Here is a 20,963-nt window from a genome sequence, read left to right as displayed (position 1 = left end):
ATTAAAAAGATCATACACCATTATCAAGTTGGTTTCATGCCAGGGCTGCAGGAGATGGTTCAACATGCAAATCAGTAAATGGAATATAGCACATAAAAGAATAAAAAACAAAAATTACATGATAATCTCAATGGATGCATGAAAAGCCTTTGATAAAAATCATCATCTCTTTATGATAAAAATCTGAAGAAAATAAGTGTAGAAGGATCATACCTCAACATAAATTCTCTACATGACATACTTATGGCCAATATCATACTGAACTGGGAAAAACTAAAAGTATTTCCTCTAGATTCATGAATGAGGCAAGTTCATTCTCATTACTTCTATTCAATATAGTTTTACCACAGCAATCAGCCAAGAGAAAGAAAGAAATGGGATACAAACAGAAAAGAAAGAATTCAAATTGTCCCTGTTTGAAGATGATATGGTTGTATAGTTTCAAGAACATAAAAACTCCACCGAAAGACTGATAAATAAATTCAGCAATACAACAGGGATATACAATATGCAAAGATTAATGTATTTTTAAAATACACCAATAAGCTCACTGAAAACAAAATCAGGAAAACATTTCCGTTCACAATAGCCTTATAAAAAGTCTACAAATAACCAAGAAGGTAAAAGACCTCTTCGATGAGAATTATAAAACACAGAAGAAGGAAAAAGAAGATACTAGAAGATGGAAAGATCTCCCATGTTTGTGGATCAGGAGAATTAACATTGTTTAAATGGCCATACTGCCAAATGTAATCTACAGAATCAAGCCAATTCCCTCAAAATGCCAGTGTCATTTTTTCATAGAACTAGAAAAAAATACTAAAATTTATTTTGAACCACAAAAGACCATGAATAGTCAAAATAATCCTGAGCAAAATAAGAATGCTAGGGTCATCATAGTACCTAACTTTAAATATTCCTTAGAGATATAATAACAAACACAGCATGGTATTAGCATTAAAAACTGACATATAAACCAATGGAATAGAATAATAACAAACACAGCATGGTATTAGCATAAAAACTGACATATAAACCAGTGGAATAGAATAGAGGACCCAGAAATAAACCCACTCCTGTACAGCCATCTGATTCTCAATAAAGTTGCCAAAAATATAGTCAGCCTCTTTAACAAGTGTGCTGGGAAAATGGCTGTCTCCCAGTAGAAGACTGAAACTAGATCCTTTCGCCTTGTACAAAAGTCAACTCAAAGTAGATCAAAGACCTCAATGTAAGCTTGCAGCTTTGAAGCAATTAGCAGAGTGAAGAGGCAACTTACAAAATGAGGGACATCTTTGCTAGCTGTTACAGAAGATTAGTATCCAGAATGTGTTAGGAATTCAGCATCAAAGAACAAGAAAAGGGCAACTGAACTGAACAGATGCTTCTCAGAAGAACAAATGGCCAATAAATATATGAAAAAAAATTGTTCATCATCTTTAGCCATCAGGGAAATACAAATCAAAGCTACCTTGAGATTTCACCTCAACCCAGTTGGAATGGTTATTATCAAAAGAGAAAAAAACATAAAAGTTAGGAAATGCTGGTAAGGATGTGGAGAAAAAGGAACCTTTATAATATACTGTTATTAGGAATGTAGACTAGTACAGCCACTGTGGAAAACACTATGGAGGCTCCTCAAAAAAATAAAGAAAACTACCATATGATCCAGCTGGATGGATGTACACCTGAAGTAAATGAAGACAACATATGAAAGAGATACATGCATACCTCTGTGTACCTATCTTAATTGTGACTCTATTCACAAAAATCAAATTATAAGATCTGCCTAGGTGTCTGTCAATGGACACTATACACACATACACATTGGAATATTATTCAGCCATGAAGATTGAAATCATGTCATTTGCAGGAAAATGAAACATGTTAACCAAAATGAGCCAGATATAGAGATACTAGTGTCGTATTTTTTCATATATGGAAACAAAGAAAGAAATAACCTATAAGTAGAATAGAAACTATTAGGGAAGAGGGAGAAGGGGGGTCCAGGGTAAGGGTGAAAGAAAGTAGGGTAAAAGATAGTTCTAGAGAGGTAAATGCAGTTAAGAGAGGATGTGTGCATGTATGGAACTATCCCAGTGAAACCCACCAACTTGCATAGTTAATATGCGTTAATATTTATAACAAAGTTTATTTTCAAACCATTCTAGTGGTTTGAAAATAAAAGGTACTATTTCATGCCTAAATTGCATTTATCTAAGAAATTAAATAACAAATACACATAAATTTATAAATTTTTTGAGTCTAATTTACCATGTTAACTTATTATAGGAGAAAAATTATTATTCTCAAAAGATGCCAAAAATTCTATAGACTTTAATAACCATTTATGATCAAATGTAGAAAAAAAAAGGCATGATTAAAGATATTTTTCAACAAGTGTCATTCAAAATTTTGAAACACTAATAGTTTCTTTTGGGGAAAGATGCCAGTATTTTTCACTTAAGCTTCTTATATGCACAATTTGGCCCCCCAGAAGGTAAAAATATTTCAAGAGGAAGATACTAAAATTACATTCTTATTACTTTGAAGAAGGAGACATGCTTCTTAAGGCTTAATACTTTGATTTCATTAAAATTCAAAACCTTGGTCATCATGTGTATTCACAATAGATATAAACCACCCAATCACTTAGAATCTCTATACTATAAAACACAAACTTCCTCATGACACATATGATTCAATATAATTGTGTAAAATATTTGGATAGACACATACTGGTGAAGAAACCTAAATGACTAATACTGACCTATAAGATATTCAACCATAATTTCTACTAGAGAATTACAAATAAAAAGCACAGTCTACTCATTCAGTAGACTGGCCAAATTTTTAAAACCTGAAAACCCCAAATTTGAGCAAAGGTGTAGAGCAAGAAACTAAATTTTAATTATTTAGTTATAAGTTTATACAAGTTATTTAGAAAACACTCTGATTCTACCATTTAATTTAAACATGCAAATTTCCTATGACCCAGCAACTATACTCTAATACACATCAAAAGTTATTTACCAAAATTGCTCAGAACAACAAAACATGTGAGTAATTTTAGCATGAAGGATTTGTTATATTCATACAATAAAAGATTTTATCAGGGAAATGAATGAATTATAATAAAACTTGAGATGAAGGAAGTGAAACAAGTGTCAGTGAGGAATGTATATGATGAACTCTTGGAAATAATGTTCAAATGCAATAAAATCTAAATGATACATTATTTATGTAAACCTAATTATGTGATCAAAAACCATAAAGACAAAGTAAGCATAAGCTGGAGGTTTTTTTGTAGGGAGGGAGGGGCACACAGAGATGCCTTAAAGGAAGGGCAGTGTTCTCCCAGATTATCATATCCTTAAATTGTATAATATTTAAATTTTATTTTTAAAAAATTTAATAGATAAATAATAATTACATATGTTTGTGGAATACAATATGAGTGATATACAAACACATATATGGACATATGCATCATGGAATCATATCACGGTAATTAACATCATTCACCTAATGTAATTTTTTTTAGTGAGAACATGCAAAAATTTTCTCTTTCAGAAATATTGAAACAAACAGTACTGGTAACTACTCTGTACAGTAGATCTTCCGTTGGCTCACTAAAACTTTGTATTCCTTGTTCCTCATCTCCTCATCCCCGGGCTGCAGTTTCTATAACAAAGCATCAGCCACCAACTGCCTTTACTTTATTATTATTAAGCTATAATTATTTAAACAATTAATATTTAAATTAAATAATTATGAAAATATACAACTTTTTTGATGTTTCTAGATTAGGAATTAAAAGCTGTGTTTCCATTGATTTTTAACTTCTTTGAGCTTCAGTTTCTGCATTTCTAACAAGAGTTACTCTAAAGATCACTAAATTTGAGATACCTTTTGGCTCTAACATTCCATGATAATATGAAATAAACATATAGCTTAGACAGATGATAGGAGGTTCCATTTGGATGAATTGCTCTTTAGATAATGGATTTGGAAGGAATCCCAGAAATAGTTCCTTAAATCCACAATCTGACATCACTGTATTTCTTTAATTAGCAGTTTTATAAAGATTTAAGCCACTATTTTTAGGTCTCTTACCTTCATTTCATAGTACACTAACACAATAAAGTAAATAATTTTCTTGTTTTTATTGTGGGCTATTAAAGTTACTGGAAGAAAGGTCTTCTATACTCGTTTTGCTACGTACTTTGTATGGCTAAGAATTGTGTTGAATTTATTGCGTCAATCCAGGAGCTTAACTTGAACTGTAAATTTAAAGGATCTCCATGAATATAGACCCTCTTAATTGGAAAACTGTTAAGAAATTTGTATAATAGTGAAGGAGTTCAAGTATATTCATATAATGCTCCCCCCATCCCCAAAATAAAAAAAGAATTCTGCTTGTTCAAAGTCTAACTCAATTGGGGAAGAAAATGATAGGGAAGATTCAAATTGGAAAAATTTCTTTTAGTGTTCCTCCAAAACCTTTAATATGTTTCATAAGATAATATAAACATTTTTTATCAAAAATTTCCCATAGAATAAAGTACTCCTCATGATAGAAGAAAAGGCATATTTTTATTTATTTATTTAGTGGTGCTGGGCATCATATTTGGAGACTTAAGCATAGTAGGCAAGTACTCTACCACTGAGCCACACTTTCAACTGAGAACATGTGTGTTTTAAAAGTATTGGGAAGTGGATATAGGCCTGCTGAGAAGTATATTTTAGGAAGCCTCCTGTATTTTTCCAAAACATCTCTGCATATCCTGCATTCTATACCTCAATATGGCAATGTTAATCTTCACGAGAAAGTATTTTACATAAATTACTGGTAAAATTACCATCTGTCACCTCCATGTTCAAGGAAAATTAGCAGTTAAGTAAACATACCATGTTCATCCTTTGACTTTGAGTTCCTCATCACCCTGCTGTGTGTTATTGATGGTGTGCATATTGCACTGTTAAGAATACTTGGCCCAGGATGCAACAAACCTGGGTTTGGATCTGATTTTGCCACTTTCCCAGAGTATCTCACTATGTAAGGTGCTTGGTCTATTTCTGGGCTTCCAATCTTTGCCCAGTTTTCTATACTAAGGCAATATCCAATCACATTGAAATTCCTTCAAATATATTTTTCACAACATAATGCTTTGCATGTGCTAGCAATACCAAACCACCAATGTTGATTTTCTGCCATTCTTCAATATCCTGTTCAAATGTTAACCCTATTGCCATCAGTTCTGTCCTTTGTTTCCTTAGAGCTTTGTTCATGCCTGAGTTTTGCATTAATTCCATGTTGTTGTAATTTGCCCTATTTTCATACTCATATTCACCTCACTAAAATCTTCACTGTTGCTTACTACATCTGCACTCTTTCTCTGTGCCTGTGTTTATCCACTATAACAATAATGTATTGATGATTTGTTTTGTGGCAAGCACTGTCACTCCAAGCACTTGAGATTCAGAACTGTGTAACCCTTCACAGAGTTGTCAATTCTAATGAAGGGAATAGGCTGACAAACAATAAATAAGAAAAGTACCAGTAAGTAAAAAATTTGGAGAACTTTGGTTGACCAATTTAGACTGAGTGATTAGAAAAGACATTACTGAAAGGGTAATATTTAAGTTCAATCTAAATAATGAATCAATTCTGAGATTTTTTAAAAAAAAATATCATTTCAGGTGGAAGAAATTTCTGTTGAAAAGATCTTAGGTGAGGAAAAGAGGTTAATATTTCCTGGGAACAGAATTAAATCAACTGTGAGCAAGGGGGAGAGTTGGACTACATGGGGTTGGAAAGGAACAGATCAACTGGGGCTTTAAAGACATAAGAAGTTTATATTTTATTCTGGATTTAATAGTATTCCAGGAGGAAATGTTAGCTGGGACACAACTGGGTCTGATTTTAATTTTATAAAGATTACCCAGATTATTCTATAAGAATGGATTAGAACAGAGAAGGTATTGAAGCTCCTATTATGAAGCCATCACAGTTGTCCTGGACAGAAGTGGACTAGGGTGGTGATAAAGAAGATTATGTGAAGCAGAACAGACATTTGGTTATGTTAACAGGGTGAAATTTCTGACACTTACTGATGAAAGATATAAAATCAAAGATAATGACTGAATTCATTATTATATAGGGAACTCTAATAATTACTTATTAATACATCAATTTTCTCAATAAGACTATGAGTTTTACTAGGATTATGACCATATATAATTAATATTTGTACATGCAGTTTCTTGCATAAAATATTGTCAATTCTGGATGCTAAGTAAATCTTAGGCAAATTTCTCCATCGCATGTTTTTATTATTACATGTACATAATGATTCTGAATTCTGAAATATTTATGTACTATAGTCATGACAACTGCAAAGGATAAATAGGGACTCTATGATTCGAATGGTTTGTTTCATTAAAGTAAACTTCATTATGACAAAAGGAGAACACTAAGATAACAGAGTATATTCTTTAAGTAGTACATAAATAATTATGTTGCAGTAAAAATCCTTAAGACTATCTACCTGAAATGAAAATCACATTTTGTAAACATGCCACCAATTCCATCCAATTTTTATTATGTAAAGAGCATACTTTTTTGGAGACAGATATAAAAAAATTGTATGCCAGTTTCTTAAGATTCTTATCAGGTAATAGAATTAAAACTTATTTTGAAAGGATTAACAGACCTTGGAAATCTTATTGTGAGCAAACACCCCAAAATTTATGATTTGATAAAACGAATCCCATGCAGTTTTGGATAGAGGAGTTCATTCTCAACTAATCTTTGGTAGTTCCTTGGAAACATACTATTACGACACATAAGAAGAATTCGGTGACTAATATTCCTTTTTTTTTTTGACAAAGATTTTATGTATTGGGGCTAGGGTTGTGACTCAGCGGTAGAGTGCTTGCCTAGCACGTGTGAGTTGCTGAGTTTGATCCTCAGTACCACATAAAAATAAATAAATAAAGGTATTGTATCCAATTAAAATATTAAAAAATTAAAAATAAAGTATTTACTTAAAATTTTTATGTACTTATGGTATATAATATGATGTTTTTACATTGGAAATATAGAATGGCCAACCATCTAATTAGAATATAAGTTATGTTACACTTAACAGTTTTTTATGGTGAGCACAATTAAAATCTATTCTCATCAATTTCCAAATATATAGTACCTTGTTATTAACTATAATCACTATGCTATACAGTAGGTCCACAGCACTTATTCCTCTTATCTAATTCAGATTTTGTAGGCTTTGACCAACATTTCTTCATCTCCACCTTCACCAGCCTCTGATGACCACTATTATACTCTTGTTTCTCTGGATTTTTTTTTCTATATTGTATATATTAGTGAGATCATGCATTATTTTTCTTTCTGTGCTTGGTGTATTTCATTTAGCATAGTATCTTCCAGGTTCATATTGCCATTAATGACAGAATAGCCTTCTTTTTTAAGCTGCATTGTATGTGTGCATGTGTATGTACATATATACATACATGTATGTATTACTTATAAAACATATATATGTTTATATATGATAAATACATATATAAACATTTAAATCTATGTTTTATATATGTTTTTATACATGCACTCACGCATATATAAAACATTTCCTTGATACATTTATTCATCCATTGGTAGGTTGATTCCATATTTTGGCTATCGTGTATAATGCTGTACTGAACATTGGAGTGCAGGTATCACTTTGACATATTTATTTCATTTCTTTTGAATGTATAACCATAAGTAGAAATAATGGATTGTCTTTAAATTTTTGAAAACCCTCTGTACTGTTTTTAATAAAGATTGTATTAGTCTACATTCCCGTTAACAGTGTATAAGGATTCCCTTTTCTCCACATCCTGAACAATATCATATTAACAGGTGTGAAGTTACCTCACTGTAGTTTTAATCTGTGTTTTTCAATTATTGATGTTGAGCATTTTATTATATAACTGTTGGTCACTTATATGTCTTCTTTTGAGAAATTTCTTTTCAGATACATTACCCATTTTTAATTGGGTTATTTTCTTGCTATTGAGTTATTATGGATATTGCCCCTTATCAAATATGTTCTTTAAACGTATTTTCTCCTATCCTGTAGGTTGTCTTTATTTATTATTTCCTTTGCTGTGAATAAGATTTTTAGTTCGATGTAATTCTGTTTGTTTTAGTTTTTGTTGCCTATGATTTTGTGGGGGGGTTAGTATTTGGAAAATCATTTCTCAGAACAATGTCAGGAAAAATTTGTCTTTTTTAAAGTATTTTTACAATTTCAGGTCTTACGTTTAAACATTTAACCTATTTTGATTTGATTTTTGTAAATGATTTTGAGATAAGGTTCAATTTCATTTTTCAGCACGTGGATATCTAGTTCTCATCATTTATTACAGAGGTGGTCCTTGCCCTGTATATTTTGACACCTTTGTTAAAGATCCATTGAAAATAAATGTGTGGATTTAATTCTGAACTTTCTGTTCTGTCTCATTTGTGTGTGTGTGTGTGTGTGTGTGTGTGTGTGTGTGTGTGTGTGTGTATATGTATATATAAAGTCTTTTTTTTTTCTTGTGATGGTGGTGGTGGTTGTTATTGCCAGTACCATGTAGTTTAAACAGGTTTTGAGACCAGATAGTGTGTTGCCATCAACTGTGTTCTTGCTCAAGATTGCCTTCACTTTTGGGGATCTTTTATGAATACATATGAATTTTACAATTGTATTACTATTTCTGTGAAAAATTTCATTTCAATTTTGGTAGGGATTACATTGAGTCAGTAGAATGTTTTTAGTAGTATGGATATTTTGGTATTAATTTCTGTGATCCATGAACATGAGAAGTTTTTACATTTATTTTTGTCTTTTCAATTTTTTCTCGTATTTCATATTTTTTTTCTAGTTTTACAAAGATCTTTTACCTCTAGTTAAATATATTGCTGAGCATTTTATTTTTTAATGCTATTATAAATGGGATCATTTTCTTGATTCTTTTCTAGGTAGTCTGTTACTAGTATATAGAAATGCCACTGGGTTTTGTAGGTTGATTTTTGCACGCTGCTTACTAAATTTGTTTATTAGTTCTAACAGATTTTTGGTTGAATCCTTAGGATATTTCATGCATTAGATAATGTCAACGGTAAACAGAGACAAGTATACTTCTTCCTTTTTCCTATGTGGTATCTTTTATTTATTTTTCTGGCTAGGACTTCCAGTAAGTACTAGGTTGACTAGAAGTAGTGAAAGGAAGTATCTTTGTCTTAGAGAAAAAATTTTCAACTATTCACCAGTGAGTATGACTTTAGCTAAGAAATTGTCATACATAACCTTTCTTAAGGTGAGGTATATTACTTCTAGTCCTAATTTGTCAAGAATTTTTTTAATCATTAAAGGGTATTGAATTTAGTCAAAAAAGGGAGTTCATAACTCACTTGAATCTAATGTATGCAAATGTATGAAATATGATATGTCAAGAGCTTTGTAGGATTTTGAAAAACCAATAAAAAATTTAAAAAAAACAAATTCTTTTTCTGTATCTAATGATATACCCATATGGTTTTTGTCCTTCATTCTGTTGGTGTAGTATAGCGCATGATTGATATATGTGTGTCAAACTATCTTTGCATCCCAGGGATAAGTCTCACTTGATCATAGTGAACGATTCTTTTAATATGCTGTTGAATTTGGTTTGTTAGTATTTTATACAGGGTTTTTGTATTCTGTGTTCATGAGGATTATTGGATATAATTTTCTCTTTTTTATTGTTTTATTAGTATATTACAGTTTTACATAATAGTGGGGTTCATTTTGACATAAACATATATGCGTGGAATATAATTTGCTCCACTTAATTCCTCAGAGCTTCCTCTTTTCTTTCTCTTCTCCCTTCCACATAAAGAAGAAAGAAATTATGGCATATTTCTGGTAAATGGATGAAACTGGAGAACATAATGCTAAGTGAAGTAAGCCAGATTCAAAGTCAAGGATCAAATATTTTCTCTCATATTTGGAAGCTAAACCAAAATAAAAGCAGGGACCCCATGAAAATAGAAGGGAGATCAGTAGAACAGAGGAAGTGGATTGAAGGATAGGGAGGAGGGACAGGAAAAGGGATGACCAGTGGAATAAAATTGACCAAATTATGCGAGGTATATATGTGAATATACGACAGTGAATTTCACCTTTGTATTTGTTTAGGAATTTGTTTCTTTTGTTATCCAATTTATCAGTGTAAACTTGTTTATGTAGTATTTTATGATCCTTTGTATTTCTGTGGTATCAGTAGTAATTTCTCACCTTTCATTCTATTTTTATTTGAATATTTAATTTTTAAATTTTTATTTATTTTTTTTTAGTTAACCCAATAAAAGTTTGTAAATTCTACTTTTTCACAAATCCATTCTCAGCCTTATTGGTTTTTTGTTTTCCTTGTGAGTATTTATTTCTACTTTGACCTTTATTTCTTTCTTCCTCTCACTTTAGTTGTCTTCCTTTTCTAGTTCTTTAGGTTGTTTATTGAGATACCTATTCTGTTTTATCATAAGTGCTTATTGCTAGAACCTACTTCATAGAACTACTTTTGTTGCATCCCATAAGTTTTGGTATATTGTGTTTTCAATGTTATGTATTCTCAAGATACTTTTTGATTCATTCAGGAGTGTGTTATTTAATTCATAGGTATTTGATTTTTCAGTATTATTTACAGTTACTGATTTCTAGCTTTATACTTCTTTATACTGATTTATGTATACTTTATACTTATGATTTTGTTAAGACTTCTTTGATGGCCTAACATATAATCTAGCCTAGAAAATGTTTTCTGTGCTTGAGAAGAATGTAGATTCTCCTGCTTCTTGATGGCATGTTTTGTATATTTTCATTAGGTTTATTTGGTTTAAAGTATAGTTTACAAGTATAGTTCAAGTCCAATATTTAAAGCACCCATTCTGGCACTCAAAATTCTTGATCTTCTTGCCTGTAGCTCTCTCATATTTCTACAAATACCCTTGTTCCAGCCATTCTGAACTTTTTAGGTATTATTTCTCCAAAACTTGTTTCATATTTTTATGTTTCTGGAATTGTGTTGTAATAGAGGCTTTAAAATAATGAATGAGTTACAGTGAATTATGAATAAATAAAAATAGTATGCCAAATGCTGGCTTTTCTCAATAGTGTTAAGTGATTTATATAATCTTGTTTAATCTTCAAAATAACCATATAATTACATACTTTGTTTTTGCCATTTTTCAGGTTATAAACCCAAATTGTAGAGAGGCTAAATAACTTGCTGAAAGTTAGCACAGCAGCCAGTATACAGTAGAGTCAGGTTTTGGCTCTAGGAAGCCATTAGCATTTATTCTCCCTCTAGGAATAAATTAATGAAAAAAAATATAGTCATGCCTATTCTTGTTTCCTTTGCTTTGAATAACTTTTCCTTAGTTCACATTTGCCCAACTCAGGCTTTTTTTAAGGCTCAGTTTGGGCATTTCTTTTTCCTGCTCTTGACTACCTATGCTATTATAAATTCTCTTCATTTTAGCATTTTGGATTTGCACCATACAATATTTGTTTGATTTTTTGATTTATGGACTCTATAACATATTTTATGTATTTTTATATCCCTAATATCCAATATATAATATGCATTTTATATTGGAAAATCAAGAAATAAAAAATGTGGTGTGACTCCATAGTATAAATAATAGGCATGAAAATGTTTTGGCAATTTTAGTAGATGAAGAATTTATGAATTAAATGTAATGGATCTCATTTAAGAGTAATGACAAAAATTATAGGAGTCCAGTGATACTGTGTTTTAAATTGAGTGATGACTGCAGTTTTAAACTCGGAATCACATAATGGTGTAATGCATAGAAATGGAAATTCTCTGAGCTCATTCTACATTTTGTTCCATGACCCACCGTCCCTGATTTCATAAGAGGTTAAATAAAACTAGTGGGTCAAAAGCAAATATTTTCCTCTTATGTAAACTAGAGATTTTGAAAGATTTTAACATAAATAGTAAATTGCTATAAGTTTTCATATTTTTCTAGTAATCTTGTTTTATGATAGTCACTCATGGCATGTGATCTGTAGCTAAGATCAGCTCATGCATTGCTAGCACTGAAGATGCAACAGCTTTGTAGTATTAGGAATCATTTGCATACAAATGGATGGGAAATGATAATTGCATCAAGCACATATTTCACATTGTTAAAACAGTAAAAATAAAATGTGACATAGGGAAGATATGGAAATGGTGTCATAAAGAAGGAATGTATAAGGGAATACAATTTATCAGAACAAAAGATACATTTTTCAGCCTTCTTTGTTAAGTAATTCTGGTAACACTTTAAACAGTGTTTCTCAGAGTGTGTTCTCAGATACCCTGTGTCAGAGTTCCTGGAGAGCACATACTTGAGTCGTACCTTCAAATTATTGATTCATAATGGCTTGATTAAAGCCCAGGAAACTACATTGTTAATAAGATACTATGAAAATTAGCACACTGAAATTTTAGATAGTCATCCAAGAGTTATGTTATGTTCTTCATTCAACAGTATAATTTGAGTATCTCCTATAATACTAAGCAGTGTTCTGAATGGAACATGTAAGATAACAAAGCAGAAAAAGAACTTTTTACTTTATGATGCTTTTATCTCTCAGGGAAACAAAGACAGGAAATAAATTTAATAAATAAATCATGTAGATATTTAGAGGTAGCTGGGTATATTGTCACATGCCAGTAATCATTCTGGGGAGGCTGAGGCAGGAGTATTCCAAGTACAAGGCAATCTGGTCAACTTAGATTCTCTCAAAATAAAAATTTAAAAGGGCTGGGGTATGACTCTGCAGCAGAGCTCTTGCTAAAATGCACAAGGTTCTGTGATTGATCCCCAGTACCAGTCCCTTCCCTGCCCACCAAAAAAGTTCAAAGGTATAAGTACTATGGAAAAATAAATACAACAGGATAAGGGAAATGAGGGCTATAAGAGACAAGGGTATATATGATTTAAAATAGTATTTTAAGTGTATATTTCATGGAGAATAGGACATTTGAGCAATAACCCAGGGGGCGGGGGGATGGCAAAGGTAGACAGGAGACAAAAATTTAGAAGGATATTATGTAATGTAGATGAGAAATAGATGTCAATTTGAAACTGATTGATGGAAGTTATGATGAGACCTGATCAGTTTATGTATCTATTTTGAAGATAATTCTCATAGATATTATAAAGAATATAATATTAAGCATGAGAGAAAGGAGTCATGACTGATTCCATGATTCTTCATCAGAGAAACTGGAAGGATGTAGTTGTCATTTAATTGATATGGGATTATGGGAAAAAGAGATTTTGACAAGAAAAACAAAAGTTTAGTTTCAAACATGTTAAGTGCACTATGTTTATTGTTTATACAAGTGGGATAGTGATTAGACAAATGCATAAAGAAGGCAAGAGAGAAAATCTGACTTGAGATGTAAGTTTGGGAATCATCATCAGATTGATTGTGTAAAGCCTTTAGAGGTGACCAGATGAGATTACCAAAGGAGTGAATATAAATAGAAATGACAGTGGTTCAGCGGGACTGGAAAATAGCAAAGGAGGCCAAGAAAGAGTGAATGACCAGTGATAGGACAGAAATCAGGAGCTACCACTTTATTTTAGCAGCCAAGTGAAGAAAGAATACCAAACACAGAGGCATAAGAAGTACTTTTGACATGTAAATTTAAAATAAACACTTGGAATTAACTACTGGATTTAGTAACAATGGAAATATGATTACAAAATCACTCAACAAGAGCAAATTTGCTGAAGCAATGAGGTAGAAGTTGTGATTAAAGCCTGAGTGGAGAGGACATGGAGACAAAAAGTACTGTCAGCTCTATTTAATTTAATATAAAAAGGAACACAAATGGATATAGTACATGGGGCCAAGAGATAAAATATTTGTAGGATGTTGAGAAGATCTAGTAGAAAAAGAAACTATATTTAGAGGAGAAGCAGAAGAATTGTTAGAGAAGTCAGTGTTTGTGAGGAGCACAGCAATTCCTAGCAGGCACATGGGTAAGAGGGTAGATAAAGGTGGTAATAAAAGCTTGCAGAATTACTCTTAAAATTGCTTCACTTTTTTTCCCAATGAAATTAGGAAACAATATCAACAACTGAGAGAGAATGGGGGAGGTAGTTAGACATTTTATGATACAAAATCATAAAACAGATTGAGAAAGTGAATGGATTGGAGAAAAAGTAGAGAGTGATAATAGTTGTTGTGGTTGGTTGGATATTGTCTAGACACGTGACACCTCATGTAGGCCTACTGAGTTACCTGCCTGTTAACACTTCTCTGCAGTTATTAACTCTGGCTGTACCCTGTGCTTAGAATGCTCTTCCATTAAGCCTCCTCACTGCTGGCAAGTCTTGGTTCAAATGTCATCTTCATGAGACCTGTCCTGACCACACTGTTTGAAAACAAAAAAGTTTCTGGCCCCATGTTCCCCACCCTATTTTGCAAATCTATTTTATTCTCTTAACATCCATCACCTCCTATCATTCTATGTAATTTATTATGTTTCTTATGCCCTATTATCCCCTACTCCATAGATGTTTTATGATAATAAGGTTTTAATCTTGCCCATTGAATTTATTGCTCTGTCAGGCATGTAAAAAATGTAATACAGTAAACATTTGGTTAAATATGTATTAAATGATTGAATTAATAATTGATTCTTGTGTCTCTGATCATATAATTAAACAGACTGAATTCTGGAGAAAATTCTTATTATCTTCCAGGTAACATCTTTGAGGATAGTATTAGTGTCCCTTAACTGCTATTTAAAATAATTAGTTTTAGTAATAAGTTTTATTGAATGGATTTTATTGAATGTTGTTCAAGGTGTTTTCCTCTTCATTATGCATAGTAATCTAATTTAGTGTACTGGAACCTTAACGTTATCTCATCACCTAAATTTTGAAATGACATAAAAATAACAGTTTATTTCTGCTCTTTTACATACTTGATTTTCTTGGTTTGAGCTCCAAACTAACATACCCACATACTATAGCAGTCTGTACTTAAATATAGCTACTAACTGAATGCTTTGCACTTAGCAGGTGTCTGTAAATATCTGCTGATTTAATTTATTGTAACATAAAGTGTAGTTTCACTAACCTGTCAATGTTTACTGAACAATTATACAAAGAAATATTTAAATCAGCCTGCTTATTAAACTTGTAGCCTGAAGCATTGTATAGATTTTAAAAAAATTAAAGATTCACAAGAAATTAACACATTTAAAAGTAATTTTACTATGTTTAAATTTGGTTAATTTAAAAGACTATATTTTTATCCAGTTCTCAAGATCTTAATTTTATTAGATTTGTTATCTTGGTACTCAAGAAGAGTTTCTAATGTGAGATAAATGTTGAGATATGGTAATTTCTCCTTCAGACTAAAAAAGGAATTCAGGTCTATAGATTTGTTTATTGTTTTGCATCAGTGCCTGCTAATTTGCTTAAGTAACAGGACTGCTGAGTGAGCATGAAAGAATAGTATTCCATCTTGCCTCTTCTCAGCTTGCTAGAGCAACACTGCTGGCCCCATTTTATCAGCACAGTCTTTATCATGAACTTCTCCCCCACCTTTAAAATTGAATATTTTTAAAAAAATCAGAATCCTAAAATTTAATTAATGACATCTTCAGAGCTTTAATGGGGTAATTGTAATTAAATATTTGTGTAGCATATGTGTAGATCACTAAGGTCATTAGAATGTTGATAATAATGAAACTAGAGATATTTAGATTAAGTGCTGCAAATTAAGTGCTGATGAATAATTAAAGGAAAGCATACAATTTACCACTTAGAGTAAAGACACATTCCTACCATGTAACTGGTTATTATGTTTAACTCTCATCCACGACACTGATTAGAATGTTATTTTTATAATTTGGGGAAGAAAACTTGCCATCAAGTCTATTCTCTATATTATTTTTCATTTATAAATAATCATTTTATATTTAATTGTATTTTAAAAATTAATATATATGATTAATTTTTATTTTAATGAATATGGTACTGCTTACATTTGAAGCAATAAACAGTTTCTTTAAATGAATTTTCTATAAAAATATGTATTTGAAGATAAAAATAATTTGAGAAACCTTATTGATAGCACTGTCAAGATCAGTAGGGAGCAACTCTGCTGTTTGAAATACTTATCTTGCAAACTGTTATGCTACTTAATAATTATGTCATAAGAATTAACAAAATTTAGTTTTTCTTGCAATTGATGACTAAAGGGAAAAATTAACTTATCCTGAGAATTATATATATTCTTGTTTTTTGAGAATGATGAATATATGCTTATTTATATATATTTTTATTTAAATTAATTTATAATTTATAATAAAATCATATAATCTATACTATGAAATTACATTAATGAATTTTTGTAAGATTTCTGATTATGTTTGGTTTGATTATTTATCATTCTAATTTCTAGGTTTTAAATTTCCTTTTGAAATAAAAGCAAAATGTTAGTTTATGTAAAAACCATCATTTAAAAGAAAATTCTTAAATTCCCTTAAAAATCTACCTACAAACTACTTTATGTTATATCTGTATTGCTCTCAATGTTATTAACAGTGTTATGTCTCATTACTTGAAAGAACAAACTAATTCTGCCAAAATTATGTCATCCAATTACCTAAAGATGCATGTTTGCACAATGATATAGGTAACAATTAATTAAGCAATGTTATAGCCCATCATATAGTCATAGCTTTTCAACAGAAATGTTTTTATAATTCAGAATGTTTCCTACATTGAGTAACTTAAAATATTTTTATTTCTTTTACATGCTATGAGGTGCTCCAGAGTTATTAAAGTGATATGACCATGAACCAACTTCATTTGGGGCAAAAATTATTTTAAAACAAAAATAGAAACATGAAGTTTGGAGAACTATTATTCAATACTCTCCATTAATATCCTTTTCCCATTTATTCCTGGGTCTCAGTATTTTGTATATGTGTATATATAATGTATGCATGTATGGGCACATGGTCTTTTAAGAACAAACATTTTCATCCTGTGTACATATTCACATGTGTCTGACTGTCATGACAGGATTGTTTGCACAGAAGTGATAACAACATGGCATTTACAAGTGATTAATTTTTGTTGGCTCAAATCAGTAGTTTAGTAACACAAAGTGGTTACTCTTACTCAAAAATGCGTAATCAGTAAATAGGCAAATGAGATGTATCCATTTATGTCAATTGCCTAGTAACAATAATTAGTACATTATTAATAAATATGAATATATGCCTAATTTCTGAGTGGCAAATAAGAATGAGGATCCATTAAATTCTATATGGGAATGGTATCTTAGGGTGGTTTTGATCTGCATTTCTCTGACTGCTAGAGATGGTGAGCATTTTTTGGATTTATCACCTTTTTGACTTGAACTATTCCACTGTATAAAAAAAAAAAAAAACACCCGAAAACCTCACTGAATGTTGGTTGGGTTGTTTCTCTGCTGGTCTTACATGGGTCATACTATGTGACTACATTCAGCAGGCAAGACCGGATCAGGATCAGCAGGCTCAGCTGGCATGGCTGGACCTCTCTCTCCTCAGGGTATTTACATCTCAGGCTTCTTTGCAGCATAGCAGTCTCAGAACCGCCTTCCAAGAGAGGGAAAATGGGAGTCACAAGCCTCTAATGCCTGATCTGAAATTGGCACAATATCAATTCCTCGGTGAGCTCTTGGCTGAATGGAATTACAAGGCCACCTCTGATTCATGAGGAAGGGAGACAGATTCCACCTCTCCATGGGAGGGATGGTGACATTACATTGCAAACAAGGATAACAGAAACTGTTGTAACCACCTTTGAAACCAATCTGGATATAAATTGCAAAATGTATTCGATAGGACATTTGCACCATTTGTGAGGCAGATCCTAGATTTTTCTATGTAAAGTGAAGTTTATTTTTCAAAGATGTTCAGCACAAATACTCCATAGAGCTAATTTTGAAGCATTTCTCACATAAAGGTATTCAATGTTTTACTTGTTCAAGGATGCAACGATTTGTAAAGAAACCACGTTATCATGTACACACTTGGAGTTTCCACATGGAATCGTTCGTCTATTCATGCCTGCATGCATTCATTCATGCACAGGTATGCATCTATATTCTTCCATGAAGCTGTAAACCTAGATGTCACAGACTAATAGATCAATTAAATTTATGGTATTACTATTGGAGTTACCTCTTTATTCCTGTGTTAGTATCCATAAGGACAATTTATATTCTGTAATATCTTAGTTTGTATTTTTAAGCTCAGCTACTTATTTCTTTTTCCTTCAGGCAACAGCTCTTTTTGTCCTTCCCATATAAAACTCTATTAAGAAGTTGTAACTTTAATGGGATACAAAGATAAACATGTCTCATGGCATACTCCAAATATAGACATCTAGAGACATCTGTCTTGTTGAACTTACGCTTAAAGCAAAGTTAGATATTGTGGGAAAGTCAGAGATTAAGAAGGCTTCAGAGCCATGATAGTTTAGGAGCCAGATCATCCAATGACAGAACACACTCATCTTGGGCACACTGGGATTTTGCTGTTTGCAGATACAAATGCAAACAACATTCACTCATTATTTGTTGGTTTAGCCACAAAATATTTATTATGTTTTCACTAGGGTCTGTTGTAAGTGCAGGGTTTTACAGTGAAAACAAACAAGGTTCTTTTCCTCATATAACTTAAATTCCAATCAGGGGAAACAGAAAAAAAATAGTGATAAACATTATGGAAAAAATAAAGCAGAGTTTAAGAGACAAGGAGAAACCAGCAAGAGACTGAGAAGGAACTGATGGTGAGGTAAGAGGAGGAGGTAGAATAGTATATCATTGTGTGGAAAGTATGTCAGCAGGAGTGACAATTATTTCATATTCTTCTGAAAGGTCAGAGAAATGGAAGACGGAGTACTGACCATTATAGTTGGCAATGGGAAAGTCTTTGATGGACAGAAAGGGCAAATTAGTTTGAATTCAAGAGAAGATTGGGAGAGAGAAAGAGAAGATAGAAAATGCTTTTGCAGATACTTGACTGAAAAGGATATATGGTCATAGGAGACAATTCTATGTGATGGGACATAGAACAGCATGTTTGATGCTTAAGGGAATGATCCAATAAAGTGGGAAAACTGATGATATTCAAAGAGAGAGGAATTTTCTGGAATTATGTCCTTGAGTAATTAAGAAGATTATTTTAAACCAAATTTAAAAATTCATATTATTAAGATGTTTGAGCATATACCCCAAATATATAGGCATGTATTTCAATGTTTGATTTGTATTATACTTTAGTAGTATGTTGTTTAATGTGTTTCAAAATATATGTAAAAATATAGCAAATACTGTGTAGATAAATATATAAATAGAAGGCCTAGGATTTTCCTCCTCATACCACATAGATGGTCTGTACACATAACCCTTACCATGAATCTCACTTAGGGTTCTTACCTTGGAATGTCACTCTTGGTGACCTATCAAAAATAGGTTTTTCAGAATTCAGAATTTGAGTTTTATTGCTTTTTTAACTTTCTAGAAAGTGTTTTGATCTTAAACTAACCTTTACAAAGAATAAAGACTATAGTGGGCACAGTGGCACATGCCTGTAATCTCAGTATCACAAAAATATAAAATAGTATAAGGACTCTTAAGTGTAACCAATGTGAGATGATTTAGTTAAAAGATTCATAAACATGTTTTTCAAATGCTTCCATGGGTTGCTTTGTCACATTTAATGCCACAAAATGCAAAAAAAAAAAAAATACTCAGAAAGAACAACCACATTTCAATGGTTATTTTTCTATGGTTTGGTCACTTTTTGACCTTGTGTCATTCCCATGGTGTTCTCTAAGTACTTGACTAAAGGATGAGACTGTATATCTATTCACAGGCATATAATTAAACCTTTCACCACATGATAGAAAGAGAAAGGTATTCTATTGTTTTGTTGTTGTTACTGTAGTTCCTGTATAAAAAAAAATGGTAGTTGTCTGCTAAAGGGCACACTAAAACGTTGTTCCCAGGTTGCAGAGTAAAGAGTTTAAACAATAGCCACTGGAGCTTTTTGCAAAAGATACAGTGCTCTGGAAGATGTTTGTGCCATATATGAGGCTGAAATTAATGGTGCAGACATAGTTTAATGATTGGTTAATATAAAAAAACAATGGTGTCAAGTCAAACCACTATGAAAATCTTTAAGGAGATCAAAATTATCCTTCTCACAGTTCCAGTGCAATCCAAGTTGAATTAGTGTCTCCAGGTATGTCCAAAAATTACTCAAGTCCAATCATCAGTTCACCGGGAGCCGACCCCTTTCTCAAAGGGGCACCATGCTTCTTAATCAACCTCTCCAACATGGGGGCCTGCCTCATGCTCCACATTTCCACTCGAGAGCCCTCCTTCTCTTGGCGGCAGGGGCTGTAGGTTCCCTGAGTTGCCCTTTTTTTGGAGGCAATAATAGAAGCAGCAACAGCCAGCAAGAGGATGAATAATAGGGCTAACGTCACTGAGCCAATGGCAGTGAAAATGTCGGAGATCAAGTCATCTGCCAACTGAAGGGATTGAGACAGTTAAGAAGTGAGTTCAAGAGCAATGTTAACTTAGGACAATGGAACTCCACTGGAGTGAAGAATAACAAGATCAAGTTGGTACCACTCAGTATTGTAAAAAAGACCAAGGTGTTAAAAGACAGCCAGGTTTTCTTATTCCTAGATCATGTGAAGATGACCATCTGTCTAGCATCTGATTCCTGTGGGCAGAGAGTATGATGTGAACTATCTATTGTACTCAGTGTCTTAATCTTAGTGACTAAGGTCATTCATGTGACATCAAGGTCAAGAAATG

At 32.1% G+C, this 20,963-nt stretch overlaps 2 protein-coding genes across 2 annotated transcripts in view; one reads left to right on the top strand and one right to left on the bottom strand.

Annotated features, from left to right (window-relative positions):
* Positions 1 to 17,845, top strand: part of LOC143389916 (DENN domain-containing protein 1B-like) — a 135,784-nt gene extending 117,939 nt beyond the window's left edge. Inside the window, 1 exon segment of the mRNA XM_076842642.1 lies at positions 17,618 to 17,845. Coding sequence (XP_076698757.1) covers positions 17,618 to 17,845 — 228 coding nt within the window.
* Positions 17,846 to 20,392: 2,547 nt separating this feature from the next.
* Positions 20,393 to 20,963, bottom strand: part of LOC143389915 (protein crumbs homolog 1-like) — a 52,861-nt gene continuing 52,290 nt past the window's right edge. Inside the window, 1 exon segment of the mRNA XM_076842641.1 lies at positions 20,393 to 20,671. Within this exon segment, the coding sequence (XP_076698756.1) occupies positions 20,393 to 20,671 (279 nt within the window).

This window comes from Callospermophilus lateralis, unplaced genomic scaffold, assembly GCF_048772815.1.
Source record: "Callospermophilus lateralis isolate mCalLat2 unplaced genomic scaffold, mCalLat2.hap1 Scaffold_74, whole genome shotgun sequence".
In the NCBI taxonomy this organism is placed as follows: domain Eukaryota; kingdom Metazoa; phylum Chordata; class Mammalia; order Rodentia; family Sciuridae; genus Callospermophilus; species Callospermophilus lateralis.
Note: the sequence above shows the minus strand (reverse complement) of the source record. Positions and strands in the feature narration are given on the sequence as shown.